At 48.7% G+C, this 25,186-nt stretch overlaps 2 protein-coding genes and 1 long non-coding RNA gene across 5 annotated transcripts in view; 1 reads left to right on the forward strand and 2 right to left on the reverse strand.

The window, feature by feature from the left end:
* The window catches only part of LOC126989691 (serine-protein kinase ATM-like), a 37,576-nt gene extending 21,072 nt beyond the window's left edge, over positions 1-16,504 (reverse strand). Inside the window, exons 1-21 of one of the 2 annotated variants that reach the window (XM_050848296.1) lie at positions 16,376-16,504; positions 14,636-14,718; positions 14,327-14,452; positions 13,590-13,719; positions 13,305-13,475; positions 12,550-12,806; positions 11,914-12,064; positions 11,302-11,543; positions 10,650-10,804; positions 10,107-10,244; positions 8,970-9,107; positions 8,715-8,823; positions 7,983-8,063; positions 7,502-7,586; positions 6,491-6,606; positions 4,514-4,753; positions 4,156-4,256; positions 3,326-3,497; positions 2,978-3,122; positions 2,311-2,439; positions 364-569 (exon numbers count right to left, since the gene is read on the reverse strand). In XM_050848296.1, coding sequence (XP_050704253.1) covers positions 364-569; positions 2,311-2,439; positions 2,978-3,122; positions 3,326-3,497; positions 4,156-4,256; positions 4,514-4,753; positions 6,491-6,606; positions 7,502-7,586; positions 7,983-8,063; positions 8,715-8,823; positions 8,970-9,107; positions 10,107-10,244; positions 10,650-10,804; positions 11,302-11,543; positions 11,914-12,064; positions 12,550-12,806; positions 13,305-13,475; positions 13,590-13,719; positions 14,327-14,452; positions 14,636-14,701 — 2,958 coding nt within the window. In that variant the 5' untranslated portion in view covers positions 14,702-14,718; positions 16,376-16,504. Of the gene's footprint in view, positions 1-363; positions 570-2,310; positions 2,443-2,977; positions 3,123-3,325; positions 3,498-4,155; positions 4,257-4,513; positions 4,754-6,490; positions 6,607-7,501; positions 7,587-7,982; positions 8,064-8,714; positions 8,824-8,969; positions 9,108-10,106; positions 10,245-10,649; positions 10,805-11,301; positions 11,544-11,913; positions 12,065-12,549; positions 12,807-13,304; positions 13,476-13,589; positions 13,720-14,326; positions 14,453-14,635; positions 14,719-16,375 lie in introns of both variants that reach the window. The other variant, XM_050848295.1, reaches the window with a different exon arrangement.
* Positions 16,505-16,771: 267 nt separating this feature from the next.
* Positions 16,772-18,413, forward strand: LOC126989696 (uncharacterized). Its single transcript, XR_007743608.1, has 3 exons — positions 16,772-17,455; positions 17,562-18,127; positions 18,305-18,413. It is a non-coding gene; the product is annotated as an uncharacterized LOC126989696 (long non-coding RNA).
* Positions 18,374-24,481, reverse strand: LOC126989692 (demethylmenaquinone methyltransferase-like). 2 transcript variants are annotated; one of them, XM_050848298.1, is made up of 7 exons: positions 22,900-24,481; positions 22,651-22,780; positions 21,586-21,740; positions 20,959-21,074; positions 20,734-20,826; positions 20,103-20,215; positions 18,374-18,521 (listed from the first exon to the last, which is right to left on the reverse strand). In XM_050848298.1, the coding sequence occupies exons 1-7, from the start codon at positions 22,911-22,913 to the stop codon at positions 18,441-18,443; spliced, it is 702 nt and encodes a 233-aa protein (XP_050704255.1). In that variant the 5' UTR covers positions 22,914-24,481; the 3' UTR covers positions 18,374-18,440. The 2 variants fall into 2 exon arrangements, with proteins under 2 accessions (XP_050704255.1, XP_050704254.1); XM_050848297.1 differs by having other exon boundaries at positions 21,586-21,848.
* Between the last annotated feature and the right edge of the window lie 705 nt (positions 24,482-25,186).

Raw genomic sequence — 25,186 nt, forward strand, 5'->3', positions numbered from 1 at the left:
ATAGAGATAGATATTTGGTGCATGGAGGAATGAGAATGGAGTGGAAATTGAGATAGATAACGTGGAGGTACAATGGAGGAATAAGACAAGGGGTAAAGAAAGGAGAGAGATAGAGATGGATGGATAAGGAGCGGAAGAGGAGGAGGAGGAGGAGGAAATATGAATGAAAAGAAGAAAAATGTGAAAAATGAAGAAGAAAATGAAGGAAAGGAAGAAAATGGAGGAGGAAAATAAGACAGAAAAATAAGAAAAAGAAGAAAATATACAAGACAAAAAACAGAAAACAAAGAAAGAGAAAAACACACACACACACACACACACACACACACACACCCAAGCCCCCCTCCTCCCCCCCTCACCCACCACGGCCACATCGGACATCTCAATTCCTGGGGCCGACGACATTTGCAAGATCATATCCACCCCCTTATGCAGGAACGGGTGGTCTGGGGTCCCTGTGGCGGTGGCGGGGGCGGCTGCGGCGGAGGCGTGTACCAGCCACCGCCCCGCCAGCACCACACAACGGTCCCTCTGGCCTAGGGTCGCGGGGTCGTCCAGAGAGATGGATTCTGCGGAAGATCGGGTTGGGGTGATTAGGTTAGGTTAGGTTAGGGATGTTTTTGTCTGCTTTTGTTTTCCTTGTTTTCTTCTTTCTTCTATGTGTGTTTTAAGGTAATCCATGTCTGTCTATCTTTGTATTTATCTATCTATTTATGTAATTCTGTTCCTCCTTCTATTACTTTCCTATTTCTTCTTTTTCTTACTCTTGTGTGTGTGTGTGTGTGTGTGTGTGTGTGTGTGTGTGTGTGTGTGTGTGTATCTATCTATCTCATGTTTGTATGGTATAATCAGTTTGACAAGGCTTTGGTGGAGTTATGAGCCTGGAAACAGTTTGACAAGGCTTTGGTGGAGTTATGAGCCTGGGAACAGTTTGACAAGGCTTTGGTGGAGTTATGAGCCTGGGAACAGTTTGACAAGGCTTTGGTGGAGTTATGAGCCTGGTAACAGTTTGACAAGGCTTTGGTGGAGTTATGAGCCTGGTAACAGTTTGACAAGGCTTTGGTGGAGTTATGAGCCTGGGAACAGTTTGACAAGGCTTTGGTGGAGTTATGAGCCTGGGAACAGTTTGACAAGGCTTTGGTGGAGTTATGAGCCTGGGAACAGTTTGACAAGGCTTTGGTGGAGTTATGAGCCTGGGAACAGTTTGACAAGGCTTTGGTGGAGTTATGAGCCTGGAAACAGTTTGACAAGGCTTTGGTGGAGTTATGAGCCTGGAAACAGTTTGACAAGGCTTTGGTGGAGTTATGAGCCTGGGAACAGTTTGACAAGGCTTTGGTGGAGTTATGAGCCTGGTAACAGTTTGACAAGGCTTTGACAGACGCTGTGGGTTGTGTTAAAAGCCTACAGTCTTTCCATTTTGTCAAGTTCGTTTACAAAGCTCCTCCTCCCCTCTCTCACTCTCCCTCCCTCACTCACGCACTCAGTCTCACACTCTAAACAGTTCTATAAGTTATCAAGGCTTACTTCACGCACCCCCAAGCTCGGTTTGGTTGATGGGCGCAATGTCCGTTCGTTCTCATAAGGTCTGATCGTCTAAGTAAATGGACAGAGTATGATAACTTATTTAGCAGTAGTTAATAGTTCATGATATGGGAGAGAGGGAGAGATGCTGGTGGCGATGCTGTGGGATATCCTCTGATCCCACCAGCCACACCCATGGTAACTTCTCCCCCTCTTCCACTTAAAATCAGAGAAAGATTCAAAATTTCATCAACTCCTCCTCCTCCTCCTCCTCCTCCTCCACTTACAATTATAAAAACAAAGAGAGAGATTCAAAGTTTAATCTACGTCTCCTCCTCCTCCTCTTCCTCCTCCTCCTCCTCCTCCCCTTCTTCTTCTTCCTCCTCCACTTACAATTATAAAAACAGAGAGAGAGAGAGATTCAAAATTTAATCTACGTCTCCTCCTCCTCCTCCTCCTCTTCTTCCTCCTCCTCCTCTTCCACTTACAATTATAAAAACAGAAAGAGAGAGAGATTCAAAATTTAATCTATGTCTCCTCCTCCTCCTCCTCCTCCTCCTCTTCTTCCTCCTCCTCCTCCTTTTCCACTTACAATTATAAAAAGAGAGAGATTAAAAATTTAATCAACCTCTCCTCCTCCTCCTCCTCTTCTTCCTCCTCCTCCTCCTCCTCCACTTACAATTATAAAAACAGAGAGAGAGAGAGATTCAAAATTTAATCTACGTCTCCTCCTCCTCCTCCTCCTCCTCTTCTTCCTCCTCCTCCTCCTCCTCCTCCTCCTCCTCTTACCCTCGGAGTGGTGCCTCTCCTCCCCCTGGTTCGACAGCTCCTCCTCGAACTCCAGAATCTCCTCCTTCATTGCCTCGGCCGTGCTTGGAATGGTCTCGTCAAAATCAAGGTCAAAATCGTCAAAGGAACCTGCTGTGAGAGAGAGAGAGAGAGAGAGAGAGAGAGAGAGAGAGAGAGAGAGAGAGAGAGAGAGAGAGAGTTAGTGTGTGTGTGTGTGTGAGATCTTCCCTTCCTTTCCCTTCCCTTCCCTTCCCTTCCCTTCCTTCCCTTCCCTTCCCTTCCCTTCCTTTCCTTCCCTTCCCTTCCTTCTCTTCTCTCCTCCTCCTCCTCCTCCCCTTCCTTTCTCTTCTCTTCCCTTCCCTTCTCTTCCCTTACTATCCCTTCCCTTTCTTTCCTCTCCATCCCCCTCCTTCCCTTCCCTTCCCCTCCTTCTCCTTCAACCTCCATCCCTCCTCCTCCTCCTCCTCCTCTTCCCTTTCCCTTTCCTTCCTCTCCATCCTCCTCCTTCCCTTCCCTTCCCCTCCTCCTCCTCCTCCTCCTCTTCCCTTCCTTTCCTTCCTCTCCATCCCCCTCCTTCCCTTCCTTTCCTTCCTCTCCATCCCCCTCCTTCCCTTCCCTTCCCCTCCTCCTTCAACCTCCACCTCCTCCACCTCCTCCACCCCCTCACCCTGGTTACTCTGCAAGCTGGACATCACTGCAGCAGCCATCGCGACCTTCCTACTCCGCTCTTCCGTCAGGCTCAGAACCACAGCGTACAGGGCTGATGGAGTGTTGCTGAGGAGACTGGGCTGGGGTGGAGGTGGAGGTGGGTGCTGTGGAAGAGAGCGGAAGAGGGATAGAGTGATGATTGTGGAGTGGATGGATAGGTGAATAAATGAGAGTGGATGATGTGGAAAGGAAGGGGATGATACAGGTGGATTAAGAGAGAGAGAGAGAGAGAGAGAGAGAGAGAGAGAGAGAGAGAGAGAGAGAGAGAGAGAGAGAGAGAGAGACACAAACAAACAAACAAACTCACCTCCTCCTCCTCTTCCTCTTCCTCCTCCTCCTCTTCCGCACCCCCAAAGAGGTGGAGGAGGCAGGAGAGGAGGGGGTGGAGGGCTTCCCATCGTGACACATCCCCCTCGGAGCAGATCCTCTCAAGGGCTGAAGTTACGAGACACATCACCTTACGGAACTTCTCTTTGAGTCTGTGGGAAGAGGAGGAGGAGGAGGAGGAGGAGGAGGGAAGGGAGGAGAGAAAGAAATAGGAAGGAGAGAGAGAGGGAGAGAAGAGGAGTAGGAGGGAAGAGAAGGGAAGGGAAGGAAGGAGGGAGAGAAGGAGAGAGAAGGAGGAGGAGGAAGAGGAAGGAAGAGGAGGAGGAGGAGGAGGGAAGGGAGGAGAGAAAGAAATAGGAAGGAGAGAGAGGAGAGGAGAGAGAGAGAGAAGGAGGAGGAGGAAGAGGAAGGAAGAGGAGGAGTGAAGGGAAGGAAGGAAGGAAGGAAGCAATAAAGGAAGGAAGGGAGGAGAGAAGTGAAGGAAAGAGGAGGAGCAGGAGGAGGAGGAGGAAGAGGAAGGAGGAGAGAAGGAAAGAGGAGGAAGAGGAAGAGGAAGGAAGAGGAGAAGGGAAGGAAGGAAGGAAGGAAGGAAGGAAGGAAGGAAGGAGGGAGAGAAGGGAAGGAAAGAGAAGGAGGAGGAGGAAGAGGAAGGAAGAAGGAGAGAAGGAAAGAGGAGGAGGAGGAGGAGGAGGAGGAGGAAGAGAAGGGAAGGGAGGGAGAGAGAAGAGAGGGAGAAAAAAAAAATAAGTATAAAAATGAGAAACACACACACACGAACACACACACACACACACACGCACACACACACACCTTTCATCCTGGGTGGAGGCGTGGAGGCGGGTGTGGACTTCCGCCAGGTGGATTAGGGCTTCCACACCTGCGGGCGACCTTTGACCTTCCTCCGTGGCGACCTGGCGGAAGAGGAGGAGGAGGAGGAGGAGGAGGAGGAGGCAAAAAAGAAGAATTATAGAAGTTGTTTGGATGTAGTCTCTCTCTCTCTCTCATATGGAAGGGAAGGGAAAGGAGAGGAGGAAGAGGAAGAGGAGGAGGAGGAGGAGGAGGAGGAGGAGGAGAAGGAGAGGGTATATATATATATCAATAGTATTTCCAATTATCATACTACTACTACTACTACTACTACTACTACTACTACTACTACTGCTCTCACCTGGTCGGAAAACGCACACACTCTCTCGATAACGAACTCAGACAGCTCAGGTAACAAGCACTCTTCCTCTCCTCCTCCTCCTCCTCCTCCTCTTCCTCCTCCTCTGTTGACGATCTTGGCTGCCGGAAGATCGCAGGTGAAGGAGGAGAGGTGTAAGATCTCCTCCAGTTTGGTGGTGTGGGCGGAGGTGCGGTGGAGGTGGTGGTTGTGGTGGTGGTGGTGGAGTTTCTTGAAGTTGATCTGTTGTGGAGGGAAGGGAGGAAGGGAGGGGAAGGGAAGGGAGGTGAAGGAAGGGAAGGGAAGGGAAGGGAAGGGAAGGAAGGGAAGGAAGGAAGGAGAGAAAGACAGACAGAAGGAATGATAGAAAGGAGAAGGAAAAAGGAAGGAAGGAAGGAAGGAAGGAAGGAAGAAGAGGAGAAAAAGTTAATTTATACAATGCAGTTCAAACACATAGAAAAGAACAAGAACTAACTACAAAGATCTATATATCTTGAGGGGTATCTATGTAAATCCTTCCCTTCCCTTCCCATCCCATCCCTTCCTTCCTTCCTATCCCTTCCCTTCCCTAATAAGCAGTCTATGAAGGTCCTTGAATCTATAAGTATCTATGTAAATCCTTCCCTTCCCATCCCTTCCCTTCCCTTCCCTAATAAACAGTCTATGAAGGTCCTTGAATCTATAAGTATCTATGTAAATCCTTCCCTTCCCTTCCCATCCCTTCCCTTCCCTAATAAGCAGTCTATGAAGGTCCTTGAATCTATAAGTATCTATGTAAATCCTTCCCTTCCCTTCCCTTCCCTTCCCTAATAAGCAGTCTATGAAGGTCCTTGAATCTATAAGTATCTATGTAAATCCTTCCCTTCCCTTCCCTTCCCTAATAAGCAGTCTATGAAGGTCCTTGAATCTATAAGTATCTATGTAAATCCTTCCCATCCCTTCCCATCCCTTCCCTTCCCTAATAAGCAGTCTATGAAGGTCCTTGAATCTATAAGTATCTATGTAAATCCTTCCCTTCCCATCCCATCCCTTCCCTAATAAGCAGTCTATGAAGGTCCTTGAATCTATAAGTATCTATGTAAATCCTACCCTTCCCATCCATTCCTTCCTTCCCTAATAAGCAGTCTATGAAGGTCCTTGAATCTATAAGTATCTATGTAAATCCTTCCTTCCCTTCCCTTCCTTCCTAATAAGCAGTCTATGAAGGTCCTTGAATCTATAAGTATCTATGTAAATCCTTCCCTTCCCATCCCATCCCTTCCCTAATAAGCAGTCTATGAAGGTCCTTGAATCTATAAGTATCTATGTAAATCCTTCCCTTCCCTTCCCATCCCTTCCCTAATAAGCAGTCTATGAAGGTCCTTGAATCTATAAGTATCTATGTAAATCCTTCCCTTCCCATCCCTTCCCTTCCCTAATAAGCAGTCTATGAAGGTCCTTGAATCTATAAGTATCTATGTAAATCCTTCCCTTCCCATCCCTTCCCTTCCCTTCCCTTCCCTAATAAGCAGTCTATGAAGGTCCTTGAATCTATAAGTATCTATGTAAATCCTTCCCTTCCCATCCCTTCCCTTCCCTAATAAGCAGTCTATGAAGGTCCTTGAATCTATAAGTATCTATGTAAATCCTTCCCTTCCCTTCCCTTCCCTAATAAGCAGTCTATGAAGGTCCTTGAATCTATAAGTATCTATGTAAATCCTTCCCATCCCATCCCTTCCCTTCCCTAATAAGCAGTCTATGAAGGTCCTTGAATCTATAAGTATCTATGTAAATCCTTCCCTTCCCATCCCTTCCCTTCCCTAATAAGCAGTCTATGAAGGTCCTTGAATCTATAAGTATCTATGTAAATCCTTCCCTTCCCTAATAAGCAGTCTATGAAGGTCCTTGAATCTATAAGTATCTATGTAAATCCTTCCCTTCCCTAATAAGCAGTCTATGGAGGTCCTTGAATCTATAAGTATCTATGTAAATATGTGTTACCTGTGTAGTATGGGGTTCCCGGACACACAGACACCCCAGCACCTTCACCAGCAGGGGGGGGTTGGTCAGGCACCCCAGCACGCCCCCCGCTGCCCCCCCTCCTCCGCCGCCGAGCCCTGGAATGATGAGGGATGATAATGATGGAAGAATAGATGGATGGATTGATAGATTGATTTTTTTTTGTTATGATTATTGTTGTTATTTTCAGCTTGTCAGTATATAGTTTTTGTTTTTGTTTTTTATTCAGTAAGAAGTGTTTTTCTACTCTTCCCTTCCTTTCCCTTCCTTTCCCTTTCCTTCCCTTGCCTTCCCTTCCCTTCCCTTCTCTTCCATATCACTCCCTTCCCTTCCCTTCTCTTCCATATCACTCCCTTCCCTTCCCTTCCTTTCCCATCCCTTCCCTTCTCTTCCATATCACTCCCTTCCCTTCCCTTCCCTTCCCTTCTCTTCCATATCACTCCCTTCCCTTCCCTTCCCTTCCCTTCCTTTCCTTTCCCTTCCCTTCCCTTCTCTTCCATATCACTCCCTTCCCTTCTCTTCCATATCACTCCCTTCCCTTCCCTTCCCTTCCCTTCCTTTCCTTTCCCTTCCCTTCCCTTCCCTTCTCTTCCATATCACTCCCTTCCCTTCCCTTCCTTTCCCATCCCTTCCCTTCTCTTCCATATCACTCCCTTCCCTTCCCTTCCTTTCTCATCCCATCCCTTCCCTTTCCTTCCTTTCTCATCCCATCCCTTCCCTTTCCTTCCTTTCTCATCCCTTCCCTTCCCTTCCCTTTCCTTTCCTTCATTTCCCATCTCATCCCTTCCCTTCCTTTCCTTTCCCTTCCCTTCTCTTCCATATCACTCCCTTCCCTTCCCTTCCCTTTCCTTCCCTTCCCATCCCATCCCTTCCCTTTCATTCCTTCCCATCCCTTCCCTTCTCTTCTCTTCCATATCACTCCCTTCCCTTCCCTTCCCCTCCCCTTCCCCCCCCAACACACACACACACACACACACACACACACACACTCACCACAGGCTTGCATAGGCAGAAGATATTGTATAAGTGATTTCCTCGAGTCCTGAGCTTGTGTTGTGTGGAGCCAGGCGGGTTCGTTCTGCCGAGAGAGAGAGAGAGTGAGCGAGAGTGAGCGAGAGAGAGAGAGAGAGAGAGAGAGAGAGAGAGAGAGAGAAAGAGAGAGAGAGAGAGATTAGTTATGTATATATTATCAAAACTTACAATACAGGGAAAGAGGAAGAAGGAGGAGGAGGAGGAGGAGGAGGAGAAAGAGAGAGAGAGGAGGAAGAAGAAAACTCAGAGTGAAGATGAAATACAGAAAACAGAGAGGAGAGAAAACAGGAAGAAGAAGAAGAGGAGAAGGAGGAGGAGGAGGAGGAAGAGAGAGAGAGGAAGAGGAGGAAGAAGAAAAATAAGGAAGATGAAAGAAAAGAAGAAGAAGAGGAGGAGGAGGAAGAGGAGGAGGAGGAGGAGGAGGAGGAGTGCCAATATTTACATCCAGGTGTGCCGGGAGAGGTGTGGAGGTCAGTGCCGCCAACAGAGCCAAGAGTGCCTCCTCACTGGCCTCAAGGTAGTTCTGAGGGAGAGAATTGGCAACACTGATCAGATGTTTACCTTTTACCCAGATCAACTCTTTCCCTTCCCTTTCTTTCCCATCACCTTCCCTTCCCCTCCCTATCATCCTCAATCCCTTCCCTTCCCTTACGAATGGTTCCTTCCCTTCCCTTCCCTTCCCTTCCCATCACCTTCCCCTCCCTATCATTCTCTTTCCCTTCCCTTCCCTTATGAATGGTTCCTTCCCTTCCCTTCCCTTCCCATCACCTTCCCCTCCCTATCATTCTCTTTCTCTTCCCTTCCCTTACGAATGGTTCCTTCCCTTCCCTTCCCTTCTCTTCCCTTCTCTTCTCTTCCCTTTCCTTTCCTAACCTTCTTTTCCCTTCCCTTCCCTTTCCTTCCCTTCCCTTTCCTTTCCTAACCTTCTTTTCCCTTCCCTTCCCTTCCCTTCCCTTCTCTTCCCTTCCCTTCCCTTCCCTTCCGTTCCCTTCCCTTCCTTTCCCTTCCCTTCTTTCCCATCATCTTCCCCTCTCCCTCCCTTACCTTACTTACAAATGGTCCCTTCTTTTCCCTTCCCTTCCCTTCCTGTCTCATCCCTTCCCTACCCTCTCCCATCCCATCCCTTCCCTACCCCATCACACACACACACACACACACACACACACACACACACCTGGTGGAAAAGTTTAAACGCCGAAGACTCAGGAACAATCAATTTCGTCGATATTAAAGTAGCCATCAGCGACAGGCCCGGCCCACTGCTTTGCCGACCACTGATAAGCCTATGCCGAGGGGAGAGAGAAATTAAAATAGGCCTACAGTCAACAGTCTCTCTCTCTCTCTTACACGCACACAATTTTGCGATATATATTTTCATCTTCATTTCGATTCTGTTTCAACACACACACACACACACGCACGCACGCACCTCAGGGTCACATCCCACACCGGCGCCCAGGGGTTGTTGCTCCAGTGCGCTCCTCTGTCACCTCCTCCTCCTGCGGCCCCCCCCTCCTTGGGCACCCTTGTGACAGCCTCATACTGAACAGCCAAGGCATTGAGACACCTGTTTGGGATTAGGGATTAGGGATTAGGGATTATTATTATTATTATTATTATTATTAGTCTCTCTCTCTCTCTCTCTCTCTCTCTCTCTCTCTCTCTCTCTCTCTCTCTCTCTTTCCTTTTCCTCCTCTTTTTCTCCCTCCTCCTCCTCCTCTTCTTCCTCTTCCTCCTCCTCCTCTTCTTCATAATTTTTGCACTCCCTTCCTCTTCCTCCTTTCTTCTTCTTCTTCTTCTTCATATGATTCCTTTTCTTCCTCTTCCTCCTCCTCCTCCTCCTTTCTTTCTTCTCTTCCTCCTCCTCCTCCTCCTGTTAAACCATACATATTCCCTTCCTTCCCTTCCTTTTCCTTTCCCTTCCCTTCCCTTCCTTACCTAACCTAACCTACCCAATCCCTTTCCTTCCCTTCCTAACCTAACCCTTCCCTTCCCTTCCTAACCTATCCAATCTCTCCCCTTCCTTTCCTTTCCCTTCCCTTCCCATCCTAACCTATCCCTTCCCTTCCCTTCCTAACCTAACCTGACCCTTCCCTTCCCTTCCTAACCTAACCTAACCCTTCCCTTCCCTTCCTAACCTATCCAATCTCTTCCCTTCCTTTCCTTTCCCTTCCCTTCCCATCCTAACCTATCCCTTCCCTTCCTTACCTAACCTAACCAAATCTGACCCTTCCCTTCCTTTCCTAACCTAACCTATGCAATCTCTTCCCTTCCTTTCCCTTCCCTTCCCATCCTAACCTATCCAATCTCTTCCCTTCCTTACCTAACCTAACCTATCCCTTCCCTTCCCTTCCCTTCCTTACCTAACCTAATCTGACCCTTCCCTTCCTATCCCATACCTTCCCTACCCAACCTAACCTAACCTAACCTAGCCAACCCAATCCCTTCCCTTCCTATCCCAACCTAACCTAACCAAACCTGATCCTTCCCTTCCTTTCCTTTCCCTTCCCTTCCCAACCTAACCTATCCCATCCCATCCCATCCCACCACCACCACCACCACCCACCTCAGCACCACATCCAGGATCATGGTATCGCTGCAGCCTCTAGACAGCACCACCGATAGGGATTCCAACATCAGGGAACATCGCGCCTTGTCGAAGAACCGAGGATGTTCCGTGAGAAGCCATAACACGACTTGGTACCTGGGAATAGAGAGGAGAGGGTGAGGAGGAGGAGGAGGAGGAGGAGGAGGAGGAGGAGGAGGAGGAGAGGGATTTAGGAAGGACATTGTTGAAGCGAAGAAGAAGAAGAAGAAGACGGAGGAGGAGGAGGAGGTAAAGAAGGAAACATTAGAGGAAGAGGAAGAAGAAGAAGAAGAAGAAGAAGGAGGAGGAGGAGGAGGAGGAGGAGGAGGAGGTAAAGAAGGAAACATTAGAGGAAGAGAAAGAAGAAGAAGAAGAAGGAGGAGGAGGTATAGAAGGAAACATTAGAGGAAGAAGAGGAGGAAGAGGAAGAAGAAGAGGAAGAAAAGAAAGAGAGAGAGAGGAAAACAAAAGCAACCTACCTTGACCTTTGACCCAAGACAACAAGGAGGTCAACTCACTCACCAGGGATACACATGTGGTAGGGTCCCTTCCGCTCGCAACCGATCCGCCAGGGGGGCCAATCCGACCTCAATCTTCCGCCTCTTCCCTCCGCTTCCGCTGGTGCTGGCGAGCTGCGTGACATCGATGAACCCGGTAGATTCGCTCCCGGAGAAGACCTATGGGGGTGGAGCGGAAGGGCGGAAGGATCGGTGAGTGGTGGATGGATGGATGAGGGGTTGGATGCTAGAATTACATAGATTTACATAGATAACCAGACCACATGAGCCCCTAATGTCCAAACTAAGTGGTCTGTCCGAAATCTAAGTAAGGGAAGGGAAGGGAAGGGAAAGGAAGGGAAGGGAAGGGAAAGGAAGGGAAGGGAAAGGAAGGGAGAGGAAGGGAAAGGAAGGGAAAGGAAGGGAAGGGAAAGGAAGGGAAGGGAAAGGAAGGGAGAGGAAGGGAAGGGAAAGGAAGGGAGAGGAAGGGAAGGGAAAGGAAGAGAAGGGAAGAGAAAGGAAGGGAAAGGAAGGGAAGGAAAGGGAAGGAATATAGAATTGATGGATGGATGGATTGAAGAAGAAGAAGAAGATGAATTTAGGACATATTAAAATACACACACACACACACACACACACACACACACACACACACACACACACACACACCAACACACCTGTAAACACACCCTTCCGACCAGCTTCAGCATAACCTCGGACATCACCTCACCACCGCCCGCACCTCCACCCCCTCCACCTCCACCTCCACCCCCCTCCGCCTTGCCCCAGGTGGTGGAGTTGGCGGAGGCGGAGGGCCGGCGCGCGAGGTGGTCATGTAACAGCTGGTATAGATGGCGAAGACAGCGTTGCCATTTCTGGGGGTCGCCGGCGTATTGGCTATCCTGTGGGACCTCTCCGCCTGTTGGTAGTAGTAGTAGTAGTAGTAGTAGTAGTAGTAGTAGTAGTAGTAGTAGTAGTAGTAGTAGTAGTAGTAGTAGTAGTAGTAGTAGTAGTAGTAGTAGTAGGGATTGTAAAAGTTTAATATGATTTTCTTTTTCTTTTTCTCTTCTCTTCTCCTCCTCCTCTTCCTCTTCCTCGTCCTCCCCTTTCTCTTCCTCTCCCTCCTCTTTTTCCTCTTCTTCTTCCTCCCCTTTTTCTTCCTTCTCCTCCTCCCTTCCTCTCCTTTCCTTCCTATCCCTTCCCTTCCCTTCCCTTACCATCCCTCTCCATCCTATCCCTCCCCTTCCCTTCCCTTCCCATCCCTCCCTTTCCTCACCCCCCATACTCACCTCGCTGTGGGTGGTGGAGCGTAACCAACAAACAGACGTACTCAAGCCAGCGCGTCTGCTTGGCGGATGGCCTCGGATCCCACATGGACAGAACGGATGAGAAGGTGTCCTCACCCAGCGAGCAGAGGAGCATCCGCCACTCACAGGCCATCTGGTGGAGGAGGAGGAGGAGGAGGAGGGAAAGGAAGGAAGGAGGGAGGGAGGGAAGGAGGAGAGAAAAAAGGAAGGGAGAGAGGAGGAGGAGGTTAGTGTTGATTTGAGAAACAGAGAAAAGGAAAAAGAAGGAAAGGGAAGGAAGGAGGAAGAGGAGGAGGAGGAGGAGGAGGAGGAGGAAAGTGTTGATTTGAGAAACAGAGAAAAGGAAAAAGAAGGAAAGGGAAGGAAAGAACGGGAAGGAAGGAGGGAGGCAGAAGAAGAGGAGGAGGAGGAGGAGGAGGAGGAGGAGGAGGAGGAGGAGGATAGGGGAAAGGTAGAGAGGAAAAAATGGTGGAGTAAAAAAAAAAAAAAAGTATTGCCAACTTAAAAAAAAAAAAAAAAAAGCACCAACTTCCGGAAAAAAAAAAAAAAAAAAAAAAAAAAAAAAACCCCAGAATCGAGAAAACCGAGCCAAACCAACAAACGAACACACAAACTCACCGTGGACGTAAACGCTAACATCAACTTCAATAGACTTCCGTGACGGCTAAACTCCTTGGCCAGACCTTCCGAGAGCAGCGCCCGACGGAGGAAGGCCGGGAGGGGGGGGAGGACCATGAGGCGGGCGGGGGTGCGGGGTGCGGCTGTCTGGCGGGTGTGACAGAGCCGCACCACCCCGGCCATCACGCTAACGATGCTTTGGGGGTCAGTGTTTGCGATGGACTGGTCGTAAAGCCACACGCAAATTTTGAGGAGGTCTGTTGAGGGGAGGTTAGGTTAGGTTAGGTTAGGAGGAGGAGGAGGAGGAAGAGGAGGAGGAGGCTAGGCTAGATATCTTCCTCCTCCTCCTCCTCCTCCTCCTTCTTCTTCTCCTCCTTCTCCTCCTCCTCCTTCTTCTTCTCCTATACACAGATTTTGAGGAGGTCTGTCGAGGGGATGTTAGGTTAGGTTAGGTTAGGTTAGGAGGAGGAAGAGGAGGAGGAGGCTAGGCTAGATATCTTCCTCCTCCTCCTCCTCCTTCTTCTTCTCCTCCTTCTCCTTCTTCTCCTCCTCCTCCTATACACAGATTTTGAGGAGGTCTGTCGAGGGGATGTTAGGTTAGGTTATGTTAGGTTATGTTAGGAGGAGGAGGAGGAGAAGGAGGAGGCTAGATATCTTCCTCCTCCTTCTTCTCCTCCTCCTCCTCCTCCAACTACTACCACTACCACTACCACTACTACTACTACTACTACTACTACTACAACATATCGCCTGACCTCTCCAATTCTCGACGGTCATCTCGGCGTAAAAATGTCGGAACCGCATCAGAAATTTCAGGGTTATCTGCAAGGCTTCCCCGGCAAAGTTTTCCAGGAGGTACGGATTGCGTTTGCTCAGGACCTTCAAGACAAATTCTATGACGAGCTGTGGGGTGATGTGCGGGGTGGCTGTGGGGGGAGGAGAGGGGTGTGTCAGAGGGGTATGGATGGGGTTGTCTGAAATATCTAACCCCGATATTTCACGGCGACAGATACCGGAACACAGACCCCATAGCTACTTACATCGGCATGCCTTTTTGAGTACGAGGATGAGCAGGGACGCCACGGTACGCTTGTGGTTCTGTCGAGTGCGCAGAACGGTCTGGGACACGTTCGTTTTGGTCCGTTCCTCGTCTTCCAGTTTCCGCGCCTCCTGTCGGAATACGTAAGGGTTCGGGGTATTGATATCGGCGCTGTGGTTGGTCTGTACATAAGGCCTCTTGTGGTGGGTGTTCCTGCGGCTTGGGGGGAGGGGGTATGGGTGAGTGTGTGGGGGGCTTGGGGGGTGATTTTCATAGGGTGCTTTGTGACGCTGGTGATAGTTTTGTATGACGGTGAGAGGGAAAGGAAGGAAGGGAGGGAGGGAGAGAAGGAGGAGAGAGGAGGGAGGGAAAGGAAGGAAGGAAGGGAGGGATGCAGGGGGAGGAAGGAAGGAAGGAAGGAGGGAGGAGAGAAAGAAGGGAGAAAGGAAGGAGGGAAGGAGGAAGGAAGGAGGGAAGGAAGGAGGAGAGGAAGGGAGGAGGGAAAGAAAGGAAGGAAGGGAAGGGAGGAGAGAAATAAGGAAGGAAGGAGGGAGGAAGAGGATGAAGGAAGGAGGGAAGGAAAGAAGGAAGGAAGGAAAAGAAAGGAAAGGAGAGAAACAAAACAAAAAAAAGCGTACACACATCACAATCTGCGTATACATGACCGCTAACATCCATGTGCGCGCGTGTGTGTGAATGCATGCGTGTGCGTGTGTGTGTGTGTGTGTGTGTACATACCACCAGGAAATATTTGCGGGTGCTCTGAAAGACTTGGTTCCAGTTGAAGGCGTCGGCCGGGCGAGCGCTGAGTGCTGATACAATGCTGGCGTTGTTGAGGAGACCACGGAGGCGCTCGCTGCCAGTCTGGGGTAGGAGATGGGAGGGAAGGGCGGGATTAATATGGAGGGAGAGAGGGAGGGGAGAGAAGGAGAGGAGAGAGAAAGGACTGACTGAAGGAAAGGAGAGGAAAGAAACTATAAATCTAAACTAACCAAACCTATCTCTATGTAGCATACCTCAGAGGGAACATCGTAAAATAAAACTCACCTTTCTCTCCGTCACCTTGTCAGCGGTCATGGATAGACAGCATTGCTTCACGCCCTCCACAGCCATGGTGACGCACGCTGCCTCTGGGGTGCGAGAGAGACAAGAGATTGTAGAATGTATGTATATGTATGTCTGTATATGTATAAGCCCCTCTGTTCATACATTCACGAAGAGAGGGCCGAGAAGCGTAGGTCCTAAGAAGCGATACAAAGCGTTAGAGGTCAAAAGAAGAAGAAGAACATGCTTATAAAGGAAATGAGTGCAGGAAAATATGAACAGTTCGACAAGATGTTAGAAAAATATAGTGTTAAATTCTATAGTGCAACGGGTGTGATACTAGATATATATTTTTGAAGGTGTAGAATGTATGTATAAATATGTATATGCATAAAGCCCTCCCCCATACATACTTATAAAGGAAATGAGTGCAGGAAAACTTAACATTACGACAAGACATTAGAAAAATATAGTCACATTCTATAGTGCAATGGGTCTTCTCCTTCTTCTGAGAGAGGAAAAAAGAAGAAAAAAATGATGTGTGGTTATATATCTTCCTCTTCCTCCTCCTTCTTCTCCTTCTCCTCCTTCTTCTGAGAGAGGAAAAAAGAAGAAAAAAATTATGTGGTTAGATATCTTCCTCTTCCTCCTTCTTCTTCTCCTTCTTCTTCTGAGAGAGGAAAAAGAAGAAAAAAATGATGTGGTTATATATCTTCCTCTTCCTCCTCCTTCTTCTGAGAGAGGAAAAAAGAAGAAAAAAAATGATGTGTGGTTATATATCTTCCTCTTCCTCCTCCTTCTTCTCCTTCTTCTTCTTCTGAGAGAGGAAAAAAGAAGAAAAAAATGATGTGTGGTTATATATCTTCCTCTTCCTCCTCCTTCTTCTCCTTCTTCTGAGAGAGGAAAAAAGAAGAAAAAAATGATGTGTGGTTATATATCTTCCTCTTCCTCCTCCTTCTTCTCCTTCTTCTGAGAGAGGAAAAAAGAAGAAAAAAATGATGTGTGTTTAGATATCTTCCTCTTCCTCCTTCTTTTCCTTCTTCTGAGAGAGGAAAAAAAGAAGAAAAAAATGATGTGGTTAGATATCTTCCTCTTCCTCCTCCTTCTCCTCCTTCTTCTGAGAGAGAAAAAAGGAAAATAATTATGTAAGGTTAGATTTCTTTCTCCTCCTCCTCCTCCTCTTCCTCCGGGTGTGATACTAGATAAAAACTCTTCAATTTCTGACCCCTAACATAAGTCTCTCCCTATCTCCCTCTTCTCTCCTCCCTTTACTTACATTTCTCCTTCTCCTCTCCTCCCTTACTCTCTCTCACTCACATCCCTCCCTTTTACTCCTTTCTCTCCCTCTCCTCCTTCCTTCCTCCTCTCTCCTCTTCCCCTGTCCTCCTCCTCCTCCTCCTTCCTTTCTTTCTTCCCTTTCCCCTCCTCCTTTCTTCTCTTTCCCTATCCTCCTCCTCCTCTCCTCCCTTACTTTTTATCTCCCTCACCTTCCTTTACATACACCCCTATCTCCCTCTTCTCTCCTCCCTTACTCCTTATCTCCCTTATTTTATCCTCCCTCACCTCCCTTTCACTTCATCCTCTCCTTTCCTTATCTTTTCTCTCCCTCTCTTTCCTCTTCTCTTCTCTCCTCCCTTACTCTTTCTCTCCCTTCCCTCCTGTATCCTCTCCTCCCTTTCCCTCCTCTCCCTTATTTTCTCTCCCTCTGCCATCCCTCCCTCCCTTCCTCCATCTCTCCCTTACCTAGCTGTTCTCCCTTCCTTCCCGCGTCCTTATGTCCTTCAGGGTGAGTGTGTCCAGGGCGTCAGGGAGATTACATGGCGGTTTAAAGGGAGCTAGTGACAACCTTCTCCCTTCCCGCGCGAAGTCACGTTGTTGTGTTTTGAAGTGAGCCGAGTACCGCACGACCTCCCCCCCCCCCCGGCCCCCTACCCCACTATTTATATTATTTATATTTCCTTTTCCTTCTGTTTCCTTCTTTCCTCTTTCTCTCTAATTCTCTCCTCTCTCCTTTTTCTTCCTTTCTCCTTCCTTCTTCCTTTCTCCCCCTCCTCCTCCTCCTTCTATTTCCTCCATAATTCTCTCCCCCGCATCCCTTAAATTAACTTGAGGAACAAACAATGATTAACATGATTCTGAGGGGAAGTATATATAAGCACCCGTTTATTATATATATATATACACACATATGTCTGTACCGCCACAAGACCCCAATTAAAACCAAGACCAAGCATTTCAAAAGTCGCGGCAATTGAGTCTGTGAGGTCTTCGTTATCGTACTCTGGCAACTTGCTATATTACACACGCACACACATATATACAGCTACATAATCAGCGACCTTTTATTTATTTATTTATTTTTTACAGTAGAGGAGTGGCCGAGCGATAGAAGAGCTGTGTGAGATGGACCCCCCCCACACGTGAGATGCATACTCCATACGAGGGCGGACAAGGCCCCTGTATATGGATAGCCACTGTGCGGGGGAGAAGAACTGGCGGAGACGGTACAGAACGCCCAAACTCGAGGAAGCTGATTTAGGGAGAGAAGAGATGTGGTTTCCAGTTGAGATTTTGAGTTAAGGATAGACCGAGGATGTTTAGTGTTGAAGAAGGTGACAGCTGAGTGTTGTCGAAGAATAGGGGATAGGTGTTTGGAAGATTGTGTCGAGTTGATAGGTGGAGAAATTGGGTTTTTGAGGCATTGAAGGACACAAGGTTCCTTCTACCCCAATCGTTGTTGAAGAATAGGGGATTGGTGTTTGGAAGATTGTGTCGAGTTGATAGGTGGAGAAATTGAGTTTTTGAGGCATTGAAGGACACAAGGTTCCATCTACCCCAATCGTTGTTGAAGAATAGGGGATTGGTGTTTGGAAGATTGTGTCGAGTTGATAGGTGGAGAAATTGGGTTTTTGAGGCATTGAGACACAAGGTTCCTTCTACCCCAATCGTTGTTGAAGAATAGGGGATTGGTGTTTGGAAGATTGTGTCGAGTTGATAGGTGGAGAAATTGGGTTTTTGAGGCACTGAAGGACACAAGGTTCCTTCTACCCCAATCGTTGTTGAAGAATAGGGGATTGGTGTTTGGAAGATTGTGTCGAGTTGATAGGTGGAGAAATTGAGTTTTTGAGGCATTGAAGGACACAAGGTTCCTTCTACCCCAATCGGAGATGACTGCAAGGTCTGAGGTTAAGCGTTCTGCAGCCTCGGCCTTATAAACTAAAACAGATTTCTGCGACAATTTCAATAATATGATTAATACTGACAACTGTGCTCTGTGAATAGGCTATCATATAACATCGTAGACGCCATGACAGCAGGTTGCCAGCGCGCGATAATTCACACCTCAGTCTCGGGTGTCGCGAAAAACCCCCATTCTGCAGCTCAGCCTTATAAACTAAAACAGATTTCTGCGACAATTTCAATAATATGATTAATACTGACAAATGTGCCCTGTGAATAGGCTATCATATAACATCGTAGACGCCATGACAGCAGGTTGCCAGCGCGCGATAATTCACACCTCAGTCTCGGGTGTCGCGAAAAACCCCCATTCTGCAGCCTCAGCCTTATAAACTAATACATTTCTGCGACAATTTCAATAATATGATTAATACTGACAAATGTGCTCTGTGAATAGGCTATCATAAAACATCGTAGACGCCATGACAGCAGGTTGCCAGCGCGCGATAATTCACACCTCAGTCTCGGGTGCCGCGAAAAGAGCCCGTTACACAGAGATGGCCTTGGCACAGCACCAGTATAGATCCTCCTCCTCATCTCTCTGCTTCCCCTTCCCTCCTCTTCCTCCTCACTCAGGCTTTGTGACGCGGAAGACGTAGACGAGACCTTCCTTGTCGAAGAAAAAGTTTGGGACGATGCGACGCTCCACCTGAAGAAATATGACCATCATTTAAAATACGTGACCTTCTCCCCCTGGCTAGCTGGTGACCTTCTCCTTATATCAGTGTGTCGAGCCAGGCGGCCATACAGGGAACAGCCCCGCCAGACAGAAACTTTGATTAGAGTAAATGTTTTAATTCTTGTACCAACGTTGCCAGATTGTTGTACTCAGCCTCTTACATTTGAACTTCCGACCCCAAAACTCTCCTGGGCCCCAATAACTAGATTAATTTATATCTATCGTTAAAATAGTTAATTCCTGGTGTTTCTTGGCTATAGTTAGGCGTCAGAAACCGGTAAATACGGCTCTGAGTACGATAACTTGTCAACGGTGCGAGTCCCTACCTTCATTGCCAGATTGTCGTACTCAGCCTCTTACATTTGCAATTCCAACCCCAAAACTGTCTCCTGGGTCCTAATAACTAGATTAATTTATATCTATCGTTAAAATAGTTAATTCCTGGTGTTTCTTGGCTATAGTTAGGCGTCAGAAATCAGTAAATACTATACTCTGAGTACGATAACTTGTCAACGGTGCGAGTCCCTACCATCATTGCCAGATTGTCGTACTCAGCCTCTTACATTTGCAATTCCAACCCCAAAACTGTCTCCTGGGCCCTAGTAACTAGATTAATTTATATCTATCGTTAAAATAGTTGATTCCTGGTGTTTCTTGTCTGTAGTTAGGCGTCAGAAACCGGTAAATTCTATGCTCTGAGTACGATAACTTGTCAACGGTGCGAGTCCCTACCTTCATTGCCAGATTGTCGTACTCAGCCTCTTACATTTGCAATTCCAACCCCAAAACTGTCTCCTGGGCCCTAGTAACTAGATTAATTTATATCTATCGTTAAAATAGTTGATTCCTGGTGTTTCTTGGCTATAGTTAGGCGTCAGAAACCGGTAAATACTATGCTCTGAGTACGATAACTTGTCAACGGTGCGAGTCCCTACCTTCATTGCCAGATTGTCGTACTCAGCCTCTTACATTTGCAATTCCAACCCCAAAACTGTCTCCTGGGCCCTAGTAACTAGATTAATTTATATCTATCGTTAAAATAGTTGATTTCTGGTGTTTCTTGGCTATAGTTAGGCGTCAGAAACCGGTAAATACGGCTCTGAGTACGATATCTTGTCAACGGTGCGAGTCCCTACCATCATTGCCAGATTGTCGTACTCAGCCTCTTACATTTGCAATTCCAACCCCAAAACTGTCTCCTGGGCCCTAGTAACTAGATTAATTTATATCTATCGTTAAAATAGTTGATTCCTGGTGTTTCTTGGCAATAGTTAGGCGTCAGAAACCGGTAAATTCTATGCTCTGAGTACGATAACTTGTCAACGGTGCGAGTCCCTACCTTCATTGCCAGATTGTCGTACTCAGCCTCTTACATTTGCAATTCCAACCCCAAAACTGTCTCCTGGGCCCTAGTAACTAGATTAATTTATATCTATCGTTAAAATAGTTGATTCCTGGTGTTTCTTGGCTAGAGTTAGGCGTCAGAAACCGGTAAATTCTATGCTCTGAGTACGATAACATGGCAATGGAGCGAGTCCCAAGTCTCCCTACCTTCCTCCACTTCCCGTCCGCCTCCAGCTGGTCCATGTAAGGCTCCAGCTTGTCCTTGTAGGAGGGCGCGGTCTGGAGGTACTCATGGCGCATCACAATGATTACGAAGCCTCCTGGATTGCCGGAGAGGAGGAAATCAGTTAATCAATGGGGCATACGCTGGGGGGCGCGTCGCCTAGCCCACCCTATAAAAAGAGAGAGAGAGAGAGATTCCACCTACAGTCTCTCTCTCTCTCTCTCTCTCTCTCTCTCTCTCTCGGTGCTCTTCGTGTGAGAGAGAGAGAGAGAGATTCCACTTACAGCCTCTCTCTCTCTCTCTCTCTCTCTCTCTCTCTCTCTCTCTCTCTCTCTCTCTCTCAGAGAGAGAGAGAGAGAGAGTCCACAGACACCCTCTCTCTCTCTCTCTCTCTCTCTCTCTCTCTCTCTCTCTCGGTGCTCGAAGACTGAGAGAGAGAGAGAGAACACTCTCTCTCTCTCTCTCTCTCTCTCTCTCTCTCTCTCTCTCTCTCGGTGCCCGAAGACTGAGAGAGAGAGAGAGAGAGAGAGAGAGAGAGATTCCACTTACAGCCTCTCTCTCTCTCTCTCTCTCTCTCTCTCTCTCTCTCTCTCTCTCTCTCTCTCTCTCTCTCACCGTTCTTGGCGACGCGCACCAGGTCGTCGAGGCCAACCACTGGGACGTGACCTTCCCCCATACCGCCCGAGATGACCACCAGGTCGTAGGTGTCTGGGGGGGTGGAGATAGGGATACAGAGGGGGACGGGGGGAGGAGGGGGGGGAATGTGTTAATCTCTCGAGATATAATAAGTAACAACAACAGCAGAAATAACATTGATAATAACAATAACAAAACCATTACCTCTGGGCACGGTGGATTGTCCGGTGCCGATAAACTCCATGAAGTCATTGGTATAGACGCCAGACTCCCGCAGTTTCTTGGTCATGCCCTCTGACGGCTCCACAGCGTCTATGAGCCTGTGGGAGTGGCAGTAGTAGTAGTAGTAGTAGTAGTCGTAGTAGTAGTCGTAGTAGTAGTAGTAGTAGTAGTAGTAGTAGTAGTAGTAGTAGTAGTAGTAGTAGGGATTGTAAAACTCTAATGTGATTTTCTTTTTTTCTTTTTCTCTTCTCTTCCTCCTCTTCATTTTCTTCCTTATTCTTCTTCCTCTTCCTCCTCTTTCTCTTCCTCTTCCTTTTCTGCCTCTCCTTTCTATTCCTTCTCCTCTTCTTCCCTTCCTATCCTTTCCATTGCCTTTCTATCCTATCCTTTCCTTCCCTTTACTATCCTTTCCTTCCTATCCCTTCCCTTCCTATCCCTTTCCTTCCCTTTCTCTCTTCTGCCTCTACACAAGCTGATGAAATTTCCAATACCTTATCATCTTTATCCTGAGGAGGCACTGGGCAGGAGGCAGTGGGCATGATGGAGGGTATTATGCAATATGGCGCCCGGTAAGCCCACAGCCACACTCTCCCTGTCTGCGGCACCCACCTGAAGCCTTCCCGGTGGAGTTCGCGGCCCACGCAGCCCGTCCCGGCGGCCACGTCCAGCACCCTGACCTTGGCCCGACGCTCCGGGGGCACGCGACGCAGCGCCTCCTCCAGCGTGATGGCGGGGCCGCGGAACCCGCCCTGAACGAACATTTGCTGGGGGGACGGGGGAGCGGGGTGATTACGGGTGGCGTACCCCAGGGACCGCTTCCGGGTCTCCTCCACGGGGCCTGTCTCAGGGTACGGCCACACTGCACGGGTTTGCTGGGAGGGTATAGAGGGTAGCGGGTTGCCTAGCGGCGGGTCAGCGGCAAGAACGGACACATTATCCAATACGCGTGGGTAAGCTTGGAGGGAACCCGCTACCCGCGTCCTGCATGGCCACTCGTATTTTTTTTTTTTTTTTTACAGCAGAGGAGACAGTTCAAGGGCACACAAAAATCAAACATTAATAAAAAAAAAGCCCGCTACTCACTGCTCCTAAAAAGAATCCAAAGAGGTGGCCGAAAGATAGGTCAATTTCGGGAGGAGAGGTGTCCTGATCGTATTAGGTAACATGTGTTTGTTCTTGCCTCTGACCCGCTAGGCGTCCCGCTACCCTTTACCCTCCCAGCAAACCGCGTCCATGGAGGCAGAACTGGTGGAGTCGACACGGCCCGCTAATCCCAGTCATGGAGGTGAAGCCGACGAGCTGCCATGTTTAGGGCCGCAAGATGAGGGATGCCCGGGTGAGAGCTCCCTCCCACTGCCTTGTCGCTCCCTCCTGCAGACCCGTGTCGTTTATTGTGATGGCGGTGTTTTGGGTCACCGCTCATTTATTGATGCGGTAGATCTTTCTCATAAATACCTGACCTGACAACACCTCTCTCTCTCTCTCTCTCTCTCTCTCTCTCTCTCTCTCTCTCTTTCCTCTCCTCTCCTTTCCTCCAGTCAATCCTTCCTCCCTTCTCTCCCTCTCTCTCTTGTACCTCTCTTAAACTTCCTTCCCTCTCTCTCTCTCTCTCTCTCTCTCTCTCTCTCTCTCTCTCTCTCTCTCTCTCTCTCTCTCTCTCTCTCTCTCTCTCACCGTCTCCTCGTAGGTCTCGGCCCACTCGTCGTTGCCGGCCGTCATCTCGTCCGGCGTGATCCTCGGCCTGTTGAGGATCACGTACGTCCTCGCCGCCACGTCGCCCCGACCGTCGGCCTCAGACATTGTCCTGCGGCAGGGGAGGGACATGATGGTCACACGCAGGGTATGCACTACACTACAGTACCTTTCCTTGCCTGTAATTCATAACACCAGTAAATAAATCAGGATCATAACTTCGTTCCTTACCGTGCCGTGCCCATGCTCAGGGTACAGGCCGAGTCCCTTGTCGCACAGGAAGGAGACTCACAGAGCACAAGGCTATGTCAACAAGGCATTCACGTCTGCCGCAGGGAACACAAGCGACAAAGGTCCTCAGGGAACAATCATTACAAGGGAAGTGTGGCCAAGACAGCAAGCAACTTACCTTTACTGAAGACGGAAGATGATTGGTAATAAAAATCCTTATCGTATATTTTTTACACTACTGGTGGTTTCGAAATAATGATAAGAGTAAAGTAGCGGCCGTAATACTTGACAACATCACCAAGGTTCGTTGCACGCCTGCAGCAGCTGGCGGTGGTCTGGTGATCGAGTCTCAAACTTTTTATCAACTTTATTTTCTTAGACGTGAAGAATTTGTCTTCACACAACTCTTCAAAGTTTTGGTCGGTAATTACCTTGGACATAATGCTGCCAGGCCAGGTAAATCCACGGAAAATTTGCCCAGTGTAATAGGGCCGTATTTTAAGACACCATCGCTTCTCACATCAACTATTTCTAGAGGTCAAAGAGGGGATCAACCTGTTTTTCATGAGTGTTTTTTAAGGTTCATGGCACAGAGGAAGGGTCAAACTACCACCAGGGTCATAAAACTACCCCTGGAAAGGCCTACAGCTCCTACGAAAGCCATGTCAAATATGTGAACTTGGGCGACGAAATGTTTTAAAATACGACCCATAGCCCCTTCACGAAGAGGAAGGAAGGAGAAGTGAGGAGGGAGAAATGAGGAAGATGATGATGGCAGTACTCGCTGGTCGTGCTGACAAGATAAACACCGCGGCCACTTGTACATTCTCTGCCTGCACGGTGCACTGACCTGTGACTCACCGCCCCCGGCCTGTGCCCACCACTACAGGATTGGGTTCAAGGACATTTTTTCGTACTCGGGTCCAAGTACGATTCCACTCCGGTATCACGAATCCAAGTACAAGTTTAAGTACTCAGTTTTATGGCGGCGCTCGAGTCCAGGTACGAGGTCCTTTGTTCTGTACTGGAGTCCAAAGCCACTTACATGCATAGCTTCACCAAGCCTTCAACATTGTAAATATTTCTGTATATGACCTTTTGTAAATAATGTTCACAATCTGTAAAAACATTTATGTACCTCTAAATAAACTTCTTCGTCAATGGAGTTACCACCAGGTTTAAAGTTGTTTCTCTAAACCTACAGAGGCGGCCTTAACGGACCCATACGGCGTTATACCAGCTATAACAAGTACATACAAGTAATTTTTACTGATTTAGCCTTATGATTTTTCTGCCTTTCTGCTTTTAGACAAGTGGCAAACTGCCGAGTACGAGTAGTACGTGTGCCTGGACCCACCACGCCTGCGTGACCCGTGCAGACAGTACAGACTGGACGAGACACATCCCTTACCATTTACCGTTGCCGTTTACCGTTGATGAGGTTTCAGACCCTGTACCGCTGGCGACCCCTTGGTGTTGGCCTCGTGCTGAGATGAGGCACTGGGCAGGAGGCAGTGGACATGAGGGTATAATACAATATGGCGCCCGGGGAGTCCACGGCCACACTCTCCCTGTCTGTGGCACCCACCTGAACCCTTCCCGGTGGAGTTCGCGGTCCACGCACGTCCCCCGTCGGCAGCCACGTCAGCACCCTACGGGCCCGACGCCCCGAGGTCGCGCGCGCCGCGCTCCAGCCTCCAGCGTGATGGCGGCGGCGTACCCGCCCCCCGTGGAACGGAGGGGGGGGGGGGGGGCGGGGTGATTACGGTGGCCGTAGCCCGGGGGCCCAGTCTCCGCCTCTCACAGGAACACCCCGGTGGGCAGGGTCGGTTTCTGGGCAGCGCGTCACGTGCCCGTACAGCCGGGAATGGTGTGACGGGCTAGGCGGTAACAGGCCTGGAATCAGCATCACTGAGTAGTCGCCGGTTTGACACAGAGTCATTCCAGCGATATTCCATGATCCTGCGTAGACACTTATATTACCAAAGGCATCTCTCTCTCTCTCTCTCTCTCTCTCTCTCTCTCTCTCTCTCTCTCACCATCTCGTCGTAGTTCTCGGCCCACTCGTCGTAGCCGGCCGTCATCTCCTCCGGCGTGATCCCCGGCCTGAAGAGGTTTCCGTTCGTCCGCTTCACCACGTCGCCCCGACAGTCGACCTCAGACATTGTCCTGCGGCAGGGAAGGGACGGGAGATCGAGTCACAGGCAGGGCAAATATTTTACTGTAATTCGTACCAAAGAAAAAATAGTACCACAACTTCGTCCGTACCGCGCCGTGCCCATGCTCC

Source organism: Eriocheir sinensis, unplaced genomic scaffold, assembly GCF_024679095.1.
Source record: "Eriocheir sinensis breed Jianghai 21 unplaced genomic scaffold, ASM2467909v1 Scaffold127, whole genome shotgun sequence".
NCBI lineage: Eukaryota > Metazoa > Arthropoda > Malacostraca > Decapoda > Varunidae > Eriocheir > Eriocheir sinensis.

Bases quoted from the DNA above. Each gene is read 5' to 3' on its own strand.
- LOC126989692 (XM_050848297.1), bottom strand. The intron at 21,849-22,650 runs GTGAGAGAGAGA...ATACCCTCCCAG, and splicing joins CCGAGACCTACGAGGAGACG to CAAACCCGTGCAGTGTGGCC. The intron at 21,075-21,585 runs GTGGGTGCCGCA...CCACTCCCACAG, and splicing joins CTCCACCGGGAAGGCTTCAG to GCTCATAGACGCTGTGGAGC.